This window comes from Apis cerana, linkage group LG10 (assembly GCF_029169275.1).
Source record: "Apis cerana isolate GH-2021 linkage group LG10, AcerK_1.0, whole genome shotgun sequence".
NCBI classification, from domain to species: domain Eukaryota; kingdom Metazoa; phylum Arthropoda; class Insecta; order Hymenoptera; family Apidae; genus Apis; species Apis cerana.
In genome coordinates, this window is record NC_083861.1 from 1,325,218 (window position 1) to 1,343,558 (window position 18,341).

The following is an 18,341-nucleotide window of genomic DNA, read 5'->3' on the forward strand; positions in this document are numbered from 1 at the left end:
CGCACCCCTATTAAAAGACGAAACTCGTGATTCGATCGTCGAACGCGAGCAACTGTGTTTAATTAAAATCGAATGTGTATCGGATCATTGCGAATAACGAAATTTCTTATTTTAATTCTGCATGCTTCTGAATCCTGGTTTTATAATTTACGAGGATTCGAAGATTCGTAAATAGATTGGTAGTTAAAGAAATATATTTGAAATCGGGGGAAGAAATATTTTATATATTATATAAGTGTTTCACTTTATCTTTCCCACTTTTCAGAAAGTTATTTATAAGATAATTTTATACTTAATTATTAATTAATTTCGATGTACACAATTATTTGTAATCGTAGATAGAGATATCTGCTTGACCAGATTTGCATATGTGCAGTTGATCTAAGGGATTTACAAGATCTCATCTATTTTGCTTTAAGCACACAGAAGATTCCTCCTCCACGACCAATTAATCGTGGACCTTCGTGATTTGTCACAGGATTAACGTCATACCTCCCATATCCTCCCGGATTCTTATAACGAGCAAAGTTTTCACTGCGGCTCGTACCGAAAGTAGTTTGTCCCCGAACTTCCCTCTATCCTCCAAGCAGGATACTTTCTCGAGCGTACACAATTATGCGGACCAATTAAAACGTCGTCCAACAAAACGACGTCGTCCAATTGGATCGTCCGGGCGATTGAACGAAACACCAACCCCCCCTCTTCTCCCGAAAATAATTTTCAACTGCCCCCATAACGAAACTGTCCGTCCGAATTTTCCAAATATTTCGCATAATGTGTATTTTGACAAAACAACCGACAGTTCTGCAACGCGTTTAATACACGAAAGATACGTGGATGAACGTCAAAGGCGATTCAATTTTAATTGACACTAATACCCGACAGAATTCAATTTCGCGATTTAATTAACATCGGCTCGAGAGACGACGGGACGGAGGGGGGGGAGGGGTGTCAAACACGAGCAATCCGACGCGCATTTTAGTTTCGACGAAGCACGCTTTTTCACCGTTCCCGAAGAACGAAGAGGAAGAGAGGGGGGGAGGGGGGATGGATGAAGACAAATAACAAGCCACGGCACACCGCAAGATTTCCCATCTACGGGTACCAGCGTCGCCTGGACTTCGACAAAGTAAACACCGGCTTCAGTCTCGTGGAAAAGACCAGCGAGAAAGCTCGTTAAAAACTTTCCAAAGCCAGATACGTCCGACGTCGTGACGGTGGCCGGCTCGTTTTCGTTTACGAGAACTTGCTCGCCAACCTCGGGCTTTCCCCGGCACAACGTCTTCGTCCCAGCTTCGGCCGCGACAAGAAAGACGCGGTAAGCTCCTTCTCGGTCACAGGGATTACAGAGCGAGGGGGAAGGGGTGGGCACTACTTTCGTAGCGGGAAAATTGAAGATTTGCTCGATTACTTTTAAGTATTACGGAATTGTACGAACGGAACTGTTTTTAAAGCAGAGAACAGTGGATGCGCTGGGAATTGTTTGCGTGACTCTCGCATATTTGTGTTTTAGTATGTGATTAAATATGAAAATATACGTAAAATATTTTATGGAAAAAAGTGATGTAGAAGGGAATACAATAAGATATCAAACTTGTTTACAAATTTTATTCCCTCTAAAAAAATTATTTAATAAGAAAAATTAAATTATACAATCATATAGTTTTTCTTGCTACGTTTTACGTGGTAAGTTTTACAAAATTCAAACTGAAATAATGATTTTTATTTTCAATTTTCTATATAGGGAAGTAATCTGCATTAATTTATTAAAAACGAATACGATCTGTAAATATCTTGGAAAAAAATTTTCGTATAAATATTTTTTCATAAAATGAATAATTTAACGATTAAATAATTATGTTACGAGATTCAGCTCGTATAAAAAAATTACATAAATTCGAAATCTTAATATTAAAGATCGTTGTGTAACTCTTCGTTATTACGAATATTCAAATATTCCAATATCTCAAATACCCAGATACTCTGAAACACTTTAGTTTATATACGACTATCGAGTACCTCAAACACTACGGATCTCGATACATTAACATTTCACGAACAAATTCGCCGTAAAATTGCAGGAAAGGAAAGTAAGAGCTGTTCGCAATCCAATAAATTCCATATCGAAATGGCGATTGGAACCGCAGATTTCGATCGTTCGAGGTGATCGACTTCTATTGTCGACGGGGACCGCTAGCGATCGCTACATCCACAGTACCTTATCGATCTTGTAGATCTCTTAACCGCTCGCCCACGCTTCAAGTTCACGCTGACCACGCTTCCATTCTCTTTCTCCAACGTTTTGTCCTCGTACACTCGTTTCTCTTTCCCGGCCTGGTAATAACATCGGCCGATGCAAGAGCCAGATTGTCCCGACAAATAACGATTCCAATCTCCCTCTAAAACAACCACGCGTACCCTCTAAGAACGCTGAATAGTATATTTCTTACACGCCCCCATTCCATTCTTTCCCCTCCGTGCCCTTTCGAATTAATTAATACAGCCGTTACAGAGAAACGTACGATTACAACGCTCGAGTACAGCTAAACGCGATTCTTGAATAAGCCACCGTGTAGCGGATCAAGGAGCACCGTTTTCCAAAATAGAAAAGCTCGTTAGATAATACTCGTTATTCGAACGCCACCGTCGCAGGGAAAGATATACGAGATGGCATAGGAATTTCATTTAATCCGAGGTTCCGCGCGGTCGGCCGAGATTCGATTTATGGTGTAATCAGGGTTTTGCGCGACTCTTCGCTCTTCCCGTGGATTCTCTTTCGTACGACGAGCGTACACCGACCGTCGTCCAAACACGTTCGTCCACCTCCTTTTGTACCTCTCCCCTTCCTTCCTCCTCCCTTTTCCACTACACATCTAAATGGTCGCATCGGAAGAAATGGAATTCCAGTTATTGTCCGCTCGCCTCTGATTATGGTTACGCCGCCATTCTCGATTCATTGCAACGATTTACAACAATGTATTTTCAGAGGGATACGCGGAAGAAATTGGCACGGTGAAAGTGATTTATTATTTGGATAAACGTACAGTGAAATGTTTCGAATTTACACTATTGATTATAGGGGATGAATTTTATTCAATGTGGATTAATTTTTATAATCAGGTACTGTAGATGTATAAATCATATTCAAACTATTTTTTATTAAAATTGGATTAATTTCATTTATATAATTTCCAGCGAGCAATTCACAAAGTATAAGTATATGAATAAGATATTCAAAGTTGGCAGTCAATCATTAAAGGGTATAAAGCATTTGAAAATGGCCGTGAGATTATTACTGATGAATATCGCGTAGAAGTGATATTGGAAAACCAAACACGAACTTTTTACAATCCATAAATTGATTCTTCATTATAGTGCTTACAAATGTTCGAGGAGAATATAAATTTATGTTAATAATATAAAATATTTTCTTTATTTACTTATATCTCCTTTTTAATTGCTCTATATATGAATTATAATATAAGAATATATATTATATAAGATAAGAAATTTTTCAGATAAAATTGAATGATTTCAGAAAGAACATATATTTTGATATTATTAATTCTTTTACAGCTATTCTGTATATATTTCCTAATGAAATAATCGATAAATAATATAATAAAATAAACTCATATTTAACAAGAATTAATTAATTTTTAATTTTACGATCTTTTTTAAATAACAATTTAAAATCGTCTATTTTAATTTTATTCTTTTCGTTTGATAACAATGGCATCCAAATTTAAAAAAATTTCGTACTTAAAAGTCATCGTTTCTTTCTGCAAACAAAAAAGAAAGAAAGAAGCAAAGACAACAAATCAAAACTTGCACGAAATATATTAGAACACGAAACTCAAACACCAAGTTTTCTCGTTTTCGGTGTTGTTAATCGTGGTGTTTCCATCTGCTAAGTCTTTCTACGCCCCACACGACGACCATTTTTTCTGTCCCCCCTCCGGCAAACGACGCACAATTTCTCCGCTGTCCGTCCTTACAAAGCATCGTTCTGCATTTCACGCGCTCTGTATCCCGATGTCGAGAAGAAAACCGTTTCCACGGGACATCGTCTCGCCCTGAGAACCGAGACGATCAATCTCACGCATGACGTCGAGCCTCGCGGAGTTAATTTACCGCGGGAGAAGTTTACGTATTATCCGTGTCTAATTGGAGTGCGCCTGAAAGAACCACCACCTCTTCCTTTTCATCTTAACTTTTCACGGTTTAAAATCTGAAAGATCGCTCCGCCAAAGTTAAAATGGAAATGGATCTTGCATCAATTCAATTTGATTGTAGATATACTTTGATCGATCGATGATACGTGAATTTCTTTAATGTATGTATGTATGTAAAACAATTAATTATGAGGTTAGGAAACGAAATTAAATTATTTATTGGAAAGATTAATAATTTAACGAAATACACAGATTAATTAATTTCTGTTTGAGATAATTTAAATGGAGATATTTTCTGAAATCTATTTTTAGTTTTTGGAAATTAAATATCTCGTAAATAAATAGCTTTATAAGGTGTTTTAAATTGTCTATATCATCATCTATATATCACAGATGTCTTTTATCTATTTTATGTATTGTGAAGTCAATATTACCAATATATTCATAAAAATTAAAATCAATACGTAATCCTTTTTATTTTAAATTTATTATAATCTGTTTATTATCTGGAGCGATAGTATTTTTTTTTATTAAATATATTTTGAACTCACTGTAAATATTTACCGATATTGTAAATGACAAATTAGTTATATGTCAAATAAAGATTAAGTTCTCTCTTAAATAAATCAAAGTTAAATTTATCATTATTAATTCCTAATAAAATTATTACGAAAGATATGATTTTCGATATAAATTTTAAGAGTAACTTTTCCTTATGTATTCAAAAATCTTCTCTAAAAAATCGGCATTGGCGAAATTGAGATCTCAATGCACAAAACTCAATCGTCGAAGTTTAAATTTCTTCCTCCAAAGAACGGAATTACACCGTTGAAAGAAAGTGGAATTAATGAGCGCACATTTTCAGCATGTCTCGCGTGGTAATTAGGGATAGTATCTGGTTTGACCTCGCCGACGATCCATCGACGGATCGAAACGACGTCAATTACCGGGGACCTTCCTGCGAAAATACGTTTCCGTCTGACGGCTTAATGAACGGTCCGAAATAAAAGTGGCGGAGAGAATTTAGGGGACAACTTAGGAGGTAAGGGAAGAAGCTGTACGAGTCCGAAGCTGATCGATAGGATGCACTCTTTCTCGATTGATAAGGGTTTCTTTCCTCAGCTCGAAGAAGGGAAACGGCCGAATCCTCGATACCAAAATCTTCTCGACTCTCTTTTCTTTCGCTTTCCGCCGATAAAATGGGGATAAAAGTAATTACGGCACTTCTAAATTCACTGTGGGAGGAGCGTGGCCAGTTGGGTCAAAACACGCGAACGAGGTAATCGCTCGATTTGCATAATTAATGGCCAATTAACCAACCGAGTCACGCGTTCTCTCTGGAGACTGCGACCGCTTCTCCAATGTTATCCTTTTGTCCAACTGTGTGAAATTTTCTACGAAATCACAGGAATCGTGGTCCATGGAAATCGTAGTAAATTTTTCTCTCCTTTTTATCTATGTATGAAATATTTATTTCTCTACGATTTGACTTTCTGTGTATATATCACTATATATTACAGGATAACTTTTTAAAATTGGATTTAATAACTGCAATTATTTTGAAAAGTTAAGAAGATATTAGTATATTGAATGACGTAAAAAAAATTTTGTATATCTTATCTACTTTTTTCAAAACAAGTCCAATTTTTAAAAAAATCATCATATTTTAAAGAAAGTACCAATATTCTTTTTCAGGAATCATTGTATAAATAATTTATATAGAAATTTAAAATAGGAGAATTGGATCTCATTGCCAGTTGTAAATCTCGCAATATACACTTAAATTACGTACGAAAGTGATATCTTCTTGTTTCTCCAACATTACGAATAACTCTTTCAAGTCGAAAAAATATAATGAAATTTATCGAACGTTTAATATGCATTATTTTAACGAGAAAACTATTTGTCTAATACGAAACGTTGAGAAGATATATCTTTATATACAAGATATAAGAATCGTAACGACAGCATCAATTCGGATCGGTGAAATTCTTAAATTATTTTTTGCATAGTCTCGATCCGGTCTCGATACGAATCTTCGCTCGAAACGATCCGGTAGCACGGTAGCAGAAAGCAATAAACGAATCTCGGTCTCCTGGCAGATGAGAATCTTCCTTCATTCATTCGCGCCGAAGGAAGAAGATATCTCCTTTCTTTTCCTTTTTTTTCTTTTCTTTTTCTTTTTCCAGAGGCAAAATAAAAAGGTCGAGGCTCACCTCGAGGAATCGTTTATTAAGCGAACAGAGGCTCGTGTCCGGCCTCGTATAAGGGGAAATATATTGCGATCCTTTAAATCTTTTTGAATAAAACGGGATTATTTATTTTCACGTTTGAAATAAAATTCCCCGGATCCGGTTGGAATTGCACGTTCATTTTTATCGAGCAACTCTACCCAACCGCGGTGGATCGTTCGTTAAACAATTCCTGGAATTAATTCCGCGCGCGACATACAGCGAAACAGACAATCTATTTGCATATCGGTTACATAACACGAGCCGGGCGCAGGATTCAATTAATAGCCATCCGTATAATAGACTTCCATTGCGCCGATGATCCAACTAATCGCGAGAACGATCCGCTAGATAGCTTTACACTGGAAAATTGCGAGCGATCAATGCTATACCGGGGGTTAGAAGAAAAAAAATAAAAAAAAAAGAAAAAAACAGAGAGAGAGAGAATTTTACAACCTTTCGATAAAATAGTAGTAGATTCTCGCGTTAAAATTTTATCGGTAAATGTGGCGTGACCACGCCTCTGGATATTAAATAAAAATATCATATTGTTAAATAAAAGATAAAATCTCTCTGGTGTCACGTTTTCGCTGTGCTATTTTCTAAAATTGTTTCCTGTTTTTTTTTAAATTATTACTTTTTTCTTTTAATTTTTCTTTTCTTTTTTTTTCTTTTTTTTTAGAAGAATTTCTTTCGAAGTATTTTAAATTTCAGTGAAAATTGAAGTTTTCTTCGATAAAATATTCATTACGTTACTACAAAAATTCAAAGTTTCATCTATAATTCCATTGTACATAATTTTGAAATTCACCAATATCATTTTTTTATTGATTATTGTACTCATATTTCAATAAGATTTTTGACGCATAAATTAACAATACAAATAGATCTGAATTATGCATGCATCTACTATTTTAACTTTTAACAAAAAATAACCAGAATAATTCTCAAAATTAATAATCTTATCTATTTCGTAAGGCAATGACTAAACTCTAAACGTAAACAATCAAGAATCTCCCTCTCTCTCGACAATACAACGACTTTAAATCACCTTTCCAAAATAGAGCCGTCAGTAAACAAAGTAGTAACAGTGGAATCGATGGAGTTACAGCACCGATACACCGTCGACGATTCAATAAAGGAGCTTAAAGCGTCGATCACGCGGCAGCCATTGACCGAACGAGCGTGTCTCTCGAAGACGGTGATTAACGAGCGAGAATTAGGCAAAGTCCCTGATGAATAATTATGCGCCGTTCCAAACGGCCGAGAAAGTCTGTCGTGCACGCGCGCGAAGAAACGAAAGCGAAAAAAAGGAAGAAAGAAAGGAAGGAAGAAAGAAAGACATCGGTCGACGACGATGGAGTGGAAAAAAGAAAAGCAGGCGAGGAGCGTCGAGGGGGCTGATAGACGGCTGCTCTGAAATCGAGATTAATCGACGTTGATTGAAAGAAGCTCGAACCACCGTCTCCTCTCCTTCGACCGAAAATAGAGGCGAGGAAAGATGGCAGACGTCGCGAATTAACGCGATCACGTAACCTCACCGATAGCGGGGAGATTGGCTGGAGATTTGGGTGGTGACTACTCGGATCATTAATCAGTAGAGGAAGAGAAACAAGGAGAAGAGGTTTAAGAAGGGATCGAAGTTTTGGAAGGTTGATGGATGGAGACGCAAGGGTCAGTCGCGCAGTCGATTTTGATTCGTAAAGTGCGTTCTCATGCTGCACCAAGCACCGGTGATCTTGTCCTCGTTTGTCAGACCCTTTCACGATCCCTGGAAACGTGTCCCCGTCATTCCATCGATCGATGTTTCCTCTTATTATTCCGATCGGAAGAGAAAAATTGATACATTGTTGAGCATCGTTGTTTGAATAGAATACCTTGTCGTGTATCCGTTTAATTTGAAGGTGTATCTTTTACCTTCTCTGATCCATTAATTATATACGGTTATTGTACGTTTCTCAGTTGTTGTGGGGTGGAAAAACGGGATGTAGGAAGGAGGATGATGTGGATACAATTTTGCCAAGTGAAAAATACCTCGAAGCACGCTCGATGGGGATGGAATTGGGAATGGAGAGAGTGAGGTGATCAATCGACGTAGTGCCTCGGTTATGGTAAAGAGAGAGAGAGAGAGAAGTGATGTCTGGTAAACACGTCCAAGGGAAGATACCTGAACGATATATGAGCGCACTTTCGCCAAGTGCGAGGAAACACGAGAAGCCTTGAGATTGAAAATAATAATAATCGATAAAAATGAAAACGAACCGTTCGATTGGATCGTGGAATGAATTCCAGAATGAATTAATCGGAGAGAATTCTATTTGGTTTATCTCAAATTGGATGAATATTATAAGTTTTCAAAAAATTTTGTAAAAATTTAAAAATTATTTAGCGATAATTTGAAATATATCAAAAAATATTGCGAAGATATTCAAATCTTTTAATCTGCCCGACAATAATCGAAATAAGAATTGATACGTTTAAAAGTGTATTTTAACTCCTGTCCATGAACGATGAGTACAAGGTTTAATTATTTTGATAAATTTTACGACGGTTGTCCAGGTATGATCGTGATGATACATATAGTATCGTCGAGGGAGCATGAACGTATATTCTATGTCGTACAGTTCGATAAAATCTTGTAATGTAGCAGTCGCTGATACAAGATAGCCCATTGTTACTCCATGGAGATTTTAATCAGTATTGCGGGTCAGGTTGTAGGTTGAAAGAGCCGGGTGTCTCTAATTTTAGAGATGGAAGATTTAATGGGAACGGTTCATGGTCGAAGGTGTCATTTGTGGGCAAATGGAACATTAAATTTGTACGAGGATAAGTGACAGGAAGGAAGGGATGTTCAGACCTTCAGAGAAATTCGAAGAATGGGGACGAGTGAAATTTTGAGACTATGCGATTGTTAGGCACTGTTCCCCCGTGGATCTCTTGGATTTTTGACAGCTTTCAGGTAATGCGACAGAAATACAACGTTATGTTAAGCTTGATTCAGCTTGATAATTGTTGAAAATTTCTTAGTTTTTCTAAATAATTTGAAATATCATTGTTTTTCTTCTCTTAGTAGCAATTTCTTTCTAGAAAAATATTGTAAATATTCGATTATATATATTAAAATTTTCGAAAACAAGTCTAATATGTTTACTAATAATAAGAAAAGAATAATAAACAATAAAAAAGTTTCAATTCTAATAGAATTTCTTAATTTTGTATAATTTTCAAGGAAATTTAATCTGTCTTCAATTTTTCTCTATTTTACGAAGGTTTAATCGTTGTGAACGTTGCTTTACAGGAAGGACCGAAAGGGACGCGAATTTATCTCGTACCCGGGGATAAAGTAACCCTACGGGCTACGAGAATAAATTATCGTAATCCCTCGTGGGCTTACGTCTCCCGCTACCTGTTCCCACGGATTTACATTCGAATTTTTGCGATTTACATTTTTACAGGACCGGAAAAAAAAAAGAAAGAAGAAAAAAAAAAGATGTTTTCCCTTCGTCGATTCATCCAAATTACAACTCTTTGAGCACCCTTTTGTCCTCCGTCAAAAATCCACTCGCTTTAAAATTTGCAGCCAAAGTACAAAATTAAACAGAAGTAAAACGAATCGATAAACGTTAAATTATCTCACCCACCCAATAAATTACATCATTCTCACGAATAATGATTCTCTTTGTCATTAAACCGTAAATAATCCCGATTTTGTCACGGAAATTTAATTCCACTCTTCAAAGAAAAGAAGAAAAAAAAGAAAAGAAGAAAAGCGTTTCGAGCCGCACGATCGTATAAAATTCAATCGAGTCAGAAGCAATTAACGCGAGGCGAATGGCCGAGGCGTTAGCGATACATCCGCGTAATTTATACGAAACACCGAGCACACGCGATGCAACGACACCGGTTGTGTGGCGTGCATACCGAAAAAGCAACGCTACCTGGCCGTCTCTCATTCCCTCTAATTATTTTTTTCGCGTGCACCGTGACATCCACGGCCAATCTTCGATCTAAGATTTTATGAAGACACGTACTCGGTCCCCGCATGCTGTGAATTTATTATCGTGGCCTCGTCTATAACAGTGGACTGACTCGCGCCAACCGTGTTCCTTTGGAAGTTCGTGTTTCCACCTACGTCCCCGAGTGTCTCTCCCTCTTCGCCACCCGTCACGACGAGACAACGAATCGTCCGAAATGACATCGTCCCCCGTGTTCGGCCAATAATGTCGCTCCGATTCCTACCTACGCGTCTCTCGTTTCCTTTCCTCGTCCATCTTTCCTTGTATATCCTTCGAGCACAAGTTTTTTTTTCTCTCGATTATTTCTATCGAATTATGCTAATGCGCGGAGCTATGGTGAAACACGAATTCTCAAAACGAGAATCTCGTTCGCGGAATGAATTTTCTGTTGTGCCGGATGCAAACGAGACTCTGGCTTTTTTGCTGTGAATTATATGTTCCTGTACTGTTTTGTCTTCTGGTCTTAAGGATTTAGGATAATTTTTTTTTTTTTGATATAGTTAGATATAATTAGAAGAGCTAAAATTATAAGTTTAATCGATAAAAGAAGATGGATCTATGTTACAGTTTCGCGTTAATTTAAGTTATTTGATAAAAGTTGTTTTGATACGTTAGTTATAAATTAAAACGAATCTAACATTGGATATCAAAATTTTCAATGTTGATTTAATGTTGTATTTTTAAAATAATTTCCACGCGAGTTATGACTATTATAATTCTCAATTCCTCTAATTATTATATTTTGTTATTTAATAATCTTGCTCTTTTCAATTATTTAACTTTTAAATTGTAGTTTAAATAGTAAATTTATCAATTTATCAATGCAGATGAATCATTCGAGAAATAATGAGAAACGAGAAATCTATAATTCGCCTTTACAGAGAATTGCTATTAACCCGAAACTTTTACTCGCGCAACGATAAAATCTCCCCGTCACGAATCACTATCTTAAAGACAATGTATCAAACTTTCCGCGTTAAAAGTCCTCGAGTAAAAATGCAAAAAGTTGCACAATCTTCGAGATGTTCAACCCGGACGAATTTTACGAGGGGGGCTATAAAGAAATCGAATCGAAAGTTCTAATACTTCGTCACCAGGCGGCCACTCGAGATGGTTAATTCTTCTTCTGGCTGATTTCCCATGCCCGTCGCGATTCCACGCTCGCGCTCGAAATCAGAGAGCCGCTTTCACAGACTGTCTGGGTCCCCGGAGAAATCATTCGGAACACCTGCGCTTAGAGTGCCAATAACAGTGGAGTTTACTGCATCATCTTTACTCGCGGAACCTTCCACGCACCTCCCCCTTCTTCCGCAACACCCCTACGGAGAGAAAGAGAAAGCTTCCTGTATTATTTACCGATGTCTGCCGGCATCGTATCCTTTATTAAAGGATGCGTACGCTTTGATGCAACGTCTGAAACTCGATCGAACCAACTTCTCCTCTCCATTATTTATTAATCCCCTCTCGCGAAGGGGCGCGTGTCTTCCCGTATCGATTGCAACGATCTACATTTCTGTGCACCACTGGTGGAACGACAAGCTTTTAAGAACATCCCCAGATGTATCCAAGTCGAGGACCTCTGTGAAATTTCGAATTCTCGAGGCAATGTTTCGAGAAACTGTGAATTGCTTCATTTTGGATAATCCAATGAGAAATTTATTTCAGATCGAACGATGAGACGAGATTTAAAGGGGGGAAGAGGTTATTTTTAATTATATTTAATAGTGCAATGAATATTTTACTTTTAATAAACATGAATATTTCGATTACGAGTATTATTAAAATTTTGACACGATATTTCGAGTATCCAACAAATATTCTTCATTCTTTCATAAAGTACGAGTTTCGAGGAATTTCCATTTTAATTTTAAAATATTTTTATTGAAATCGCGAATCCTTTAAAATTATCGGAAATATTGGAAATATTCAATCTTAAATGGTGAAATAAGAAATTGAAACAGTTATTAAAAAGTTTCTACGAGTTAATTTTAATTCAAACTTGATCAACTTTCTCCGCCATCTTCATCTTCTTCTGCTTCATCATCTTTCCCTTTATTTTCCATAACTCGATAATCGTGCGGAACGTATTATTTTAATTCTTTCACTTTTTCTTTTTGAAACGAGGAATCGTCATTATTTTCAAATATCACTTGGCTTGAAATTACGAACTGCAATTTCCAAAAATAATCCACGATGCTTGATCCTGTCGGACCAAGGATTACCAACGCGAGGCATTTCGATTACAGTGGCCGAGATAAGCAAAGAGATAGATGGAGGGATGATAGAAGAGGAACACGACTGGAGACGGCGCGCATACGAAGTAGCTACTAGTCGCCATATTAAAATAACTCTTTCTCTTAGCTGCCTGCGTGAACAAATGGCTGCAAATATCTCGAAGACGAAGAGAAATAAATTGTTTTTCACAGATTTCGTTCCTTGATAATTTTAAATTTTGAGATTTATCAAATCAATTATTTTAATTTTTGCTTATTCAATTAATTTCAATAAAAATCGTTAGAAAAGTTATAATATAAAACAGAAAATGCACATTTATTAATTATTCGATGAACATTGAAAAATTGTTTAAACATTAAAATATATTATTGCAAGCAGTTAGAAAGATTTAAAAATATACTATAATAGAAAAGATAGGTTCTTATTATACAAAATTAAAAAGCTAGAATAAAAATAAAAAATTAGAACTTGACTGATCACTGATACAAAATTGCTTGAGATTAAGCAATCTCATCAGCATTATTCTTCTTATTTTAATCATTTAAGAAGATATATTAAGCACAATTACGAATTTTAATCTTTACATTCTTCGATTTCATTCTTGAAAAAGGAAAAAGAAAAAAGATAATAAAATTCACTTTTCTATAAGTTTGATATAAAATTTCGGAAACTCCGCGAGATATTCTTCATCCTTCGCGAAGGGTCGAGTTTCTGAAAACCATCGCGAAATCGAAATCCCTGCTCATTGTTATTCGCCGTGGCACTTGGACTTTCCCCGTTCGAATCCTGTCGAATCCACGCCATCTTTTGAGCTTCCAATTTTCGTTTCTTCCCATCATTCCGCCCAAGGATCCAATTTAATCCAGACCGTGGAAAGTTTCCAGTTTGACGTCGAGACGTCTATCGACGGTCTCCTCGAGTGATTTAAGTCGCACGCGGGACGAACATGTTAACAAACGAGCTCTTTCACCCCCACACTGCCTCATCCCTTTTCGAAGGGGTGGGGAGGCGCGGCCGCGAATTTCCGGATTGGCCCCCAGCCCCTTTTCTTCTCTCCAGACACCTGAGCCACGGAAATCAAAGCGTGACTATCGCGAAATGAAATCCCAACCGGGACTGTCGCCACCCCCGTCGAATTACTCGGTCACTGTTCGTTGGTTTCATTTGAACCGCTGAAATGGAGTCGCGTTATCGTGATTGAAGCGTATTACGCCGGTCGAGGAAATTTGAAGGGGATATCTAAGGTAGGAAGGCACGATGGAAAGGTTGGGGAGGGAAGTTGTCGAATGCTTTGTATTTATACAAACTTTTTCGAATTGCTCGTTTTAATTGTCATTAAAAATCCGTGAGAAAAACTTTTATACTTTTTGAATTTTCATATATATTTCAGTTTACGTTGCATTACGTTCATTGTGAAGTGCTTAAGTTAATTTGTAAGTAATAATTTGTAAGTAAATTGGATAAAAGGTTTTCTAAATCTTTGTGAGATTGTTTCTTAAGATATTGTTATTAGAATGAAAATGTTTATAGAAAATAAAATTTTGGTAAATTAAAGATGTAGAACTTAAATAGAGAAATGCGTACTTTGAATATTTTATGCTTTTTTGTGTATAATACGTAATAAAGTCATTTGCAAATTTATATTATATAAACAAAATGTTATCACAATGTATGGATATAACATTTATATATTTTCTTCACTCTAAACATGAAAAGAATCGAAAAAAAGCGCAGCATTAAAATATATAAAATAAAAGAAACGACAATTTTTTTTACCTCGAAATTAAAATTTACATCGAGAATTATAAAAAAAAAACAGAAATGATTATCCATCCTTGGGAAGAATAAAAGATTCGTAGCACGTTGAAGCAAAACGTTGGAACGTGAGGCGTCAGAAAACGAGCGAAAACGTTCTCCACTTGAAAAATTAAGGTCGGCGAACTTAAAATTCGAGATCCCCGGCCCAGGAAGGTTATTAGCGAGTCGTCAAGTTCCCTCATATTTCACGCGGTTTCACGAAGAATTCTCGCATCAGGGCGAGAGAGTTGCTTTGAGGCGACAATTAAAATATCTCCGAGACATAACCGTGTCTGCGGTATGAGTTGGCTGCTGAGTGGGACGTGTGTATTCGAACAGGGCCCGGGAAAAGCCCTGTTACACACCTCTGAAATAAAACGAGCCGAATTTCTGGCCGGAGTTCTGGAGGGACGGTGGGAAAAAAAGGCATGGAAATTAAGCGAGATAGAGTCACGGGGACGCGAACTGTTTTAACCTCGTTTAATTGTTCCTTTAAGCGTTCTAAATATCCTGACTGGAAACCGTAAACAAAAGTAAAAGAATGCGGGCCGAGAAAAGCGTGCACAGAATGTGTGCCGACTTTTTATTGTAAGTCGTTCGTGACCGTTCCGTGCAAAATAATGGCACGCAAATTGCATAACGGCGGAAACGTAATAATTCTTGTGCAGATTTTTAAATAGTAAGATTTTTATAATTTTCCTATACTTCTTTTCTATCAATAATTTTTTAGTTTTATTTCATTACATTTACGTGTTCATCCAAAACGGAAAAAATTAAGAGATATGGAAGAAATTTTCAAGATAAAACAAAGAAGAAATATATTAAAAATATTAAAGTTTTATTAGAAATATTATTTATTAAGTACTTTTTTAAAGAGTATGCAAATCTAACACGTTCATCGCTTTCTAATTTTTTTTAAGTAAATCTGATATCTAATATTCAATAATTAACATTAAATATTAGTTCACATTATCATATTACCGCATATAAACGTATTTAACGTCAATTTCAAATTAAATTAATTCATTTATCCCATTTATCTGATGAAAACGTTTGAAGAGACTTTCTGTAACTGTAACGTAATAATACTGATTATATTTTTACTAAACACGATACAATTTTAAACAAATTATTCATTCCTTTGAAGAAACAGCACTCGAAAAAGGATCCAATACGGTTTCGTTTTATTCACTTTCAGAGGCATCCGGACACGCCACTCCCATACTGCGTATTAACTGAAGAGCCGGGCATAGTCGCATTTCGCAAGGAGGCATTCAGCCCGATTGCTACCGATAAACAAGCGTAACAATCGTCGATATTAAAGGCGGATATTGAAAGCGTATGAGACGGTGGATGCGAAGGCGAAAAAGGAAAAGAACGGAAAGGAAGGCGCGTGCTCCCTTCATACGTGAAAACGGGCGAAACGCATTTATCTTCGTTTCAGGTGAATCGAATGGGAACACCGATAACCCTGGTGCACCTGGGACGTAGATCGACTTATTTCCAACAAATCGGCAGGAATGGCGTCGGGTTTTCGATTGATCGAACTGGAAACCCTCACCACCGACGACGAAATCCTCCCCGGAGGGTTTTCTTCCTCCTTGGACCCCGGCGACCCCGCACCACCCACGCGCCACTCCTCGATCCTTTGACCGTACAGGCTCTTTTATTTATTCGTTTGCACAAGTGGAATATGCTCCACGAGCGGCCCAGATATATCATCGATTTTTCGTCTCGAATTCTTATTGGAATGAAAAAGTGTAATAACGTTTTTTTTTTTTTCTATAAATTACATTTTATCGTTTATGATAATAAGATATTTAAATATTTTTCACATCATAAATCCATAACGTAGATATATATCTTTTTCCAATATTTTTAGTAACCAATAAAAAAAAATATTCAAAGAAACAAATTCAAATACAAAGAAAATCAGCAATTACGGTATCAAACTTCGATCAAATTTATCTCGAGACGACTGATGTTTCTCTCCCGACCGTTACAAAGACATTTCACATTTCGCCAACTTATAAAAAGGAGGAGGGCGTATTCAAGGAATATTCGATGCGACGTGGCAACTCATCGGACAAGTCCTCCCCCTCCCTCCCCCTTTGTCCTCCGTCCGCCCTGAGCAATTTGTGTGCTTTATCGGCGGTGTTTTCCGCCCGGGGAAAAAGCCGGCGGGACATTATATTCCTGGAGGCGGAACGGTTCTTTGCGTCGCATGAAACAGCGTCGTATAATTTATGCACCCTGCGGCCGCGTTCATAAAGCCCAAATATTTTAAAACAAGAGCAAAAGAGGGGGGTGGGGGTGGGTGGAAAGGCAGTGGCGCGCGCTGAATATATATACACGTTACGCGGGCAGGCCGCATTACCGCAAGGAATCAAGAGGCTGCTCCAGACGACAAAGGATCCAAGAACGACTTCTTCGTTTCCCTTTTCCCAGATTCCAAACGGATGTCTCGCGGATCGAGCCGATGAAAATCTCTCCGGCGTTAGTTCTTTCTCCCCGCGTAGTAAAGTAAAGTTGTCCTTTGATGGGGAAGTTGTTCTTACGATCGTCTGCGGGAAGGGATTAAAATTAGAATCGTTCTCGTATCGTAAAAAAGAAATAATAATAGTAATGATACCGTCTTTCGATACCTTTTTTTTTTTACAGGGGCATAAATGGCGATATAAGATCACGTCCATGAGAGCTTTCGAGAATATCTCTGACGGAGGTAATCGATTCTTAACGATAACGAAATGGCCTTTGCCATTGTCAGCCACCCCCCCTTTCCCCCTCCCTGTTCAATTATTCCGCGTGAAACGTAATATAATAACCTGGCCCCTATTCATCTTGCGACAGGTATTATTAATCGGCGAAGTTGCAGGGGAATTAAAAAGTCAGCGCGGCTATTAATTCCCCCTCCCTCCTCCCCCGTCCTTGTCCCGGTTTCTCCCATTTTTACGATGCAACAGTTCACGACGGGTTGTCGCCGGCCTCACCGGTGTGGAAAAGTTTTTCCACGTGAAGGACGAGATGACGGAACGGGGGAGGGGGAGGAGAGAAAGAGACGGATGGATGGATATAAAGGAACAGTAAGGGAAAGAGGAAGGAAAACACAGGTTCTAAATCAGGCCAGCCAGCGCGTAGCAGCCAGCGCGAGACTGGCCAGTCAGTTTGCAGAAAATCCGCCATTGTTTTCACTTTAGCCCGGCCGCGTTTTAAGCGCGTGGCCCGCGTAATAAATATTCGCACTCTCTCCCGTAGGATTACGCCCGGCAGGAATAATATCCCTCTTTGTGGATGTCGGCCTCCTTTGTTACCGGCCTTTCGCGGACGACGTCGACGATGGTTGACGTCGTTGTCGAGGTAACGAAGCGCCTTTAGAAATCGCCCTCTTTGTTTCGCCCGCTAACCTTTGTCAAAAACCATTCCACCCTCTCTCCACGCATTCCTCCTCCAGGGCTGAAAACAACGGTGATAACGGCTTCCGAATTATTACGTTAAAGCTTGTAGTAATAGCGATCCCGAACGGACTTGCTCGGATCTTTCTCGGTTGATCTCTCGCGGCAGAGGCAGCTTCATTAAACTCGGTGGTGAACTCGGTTTCCTACGGTTGATAAAAGGGGAATTAAACGGTGGATACCGTATTCCGTAGAATTAAGAATTGGAAAGGCATCTTTCTCTTCTCTCTCTCTCTCTCTTTCTCTCGTTCGCTTTACTTTTTTCCCCTCCCCCTTTTCTTCTTTTTTCTTTCTTGCCTTTCCATCTTCTCCTACTTCTTCGCTTCTTTGCCACGAAGTCCAATTTACCGTCTTCATTTTGTTCCGTTGGCTTTTAATGAATACCGCAACTCGCGCTGTTCCTGCCCTCGTTCCTCTCGTTAAATGGCTGGGCGT

At 37.9% G+C, this 18,341-nt stretch overlaps 1 protein-coding gene across 1 annotated transcript in view; it reads left to right on the forward strand.

The window, feature by feature from the left end:
- LOC107993683 (sperm-tail PG-rich repeat-containing protein 2-like) overlaps positions 1-15,760 on the forward strand; it is a 30,477-nt gene extending 14,717 nt beyond the window's left edge. Inside the window, exon 6 of the mRNA XM_062080723.1 lies at positions 15,653-15,760. Coding sequence (XP_061936707.1) covers positions 15,653-15,760 — 108 coding nt within the window. The remainder of the gene's footprint in view (positions 1-15,652) is intronic.
- Positions 15,761-18,341: the final 2,581 nt, after the last annotated feature.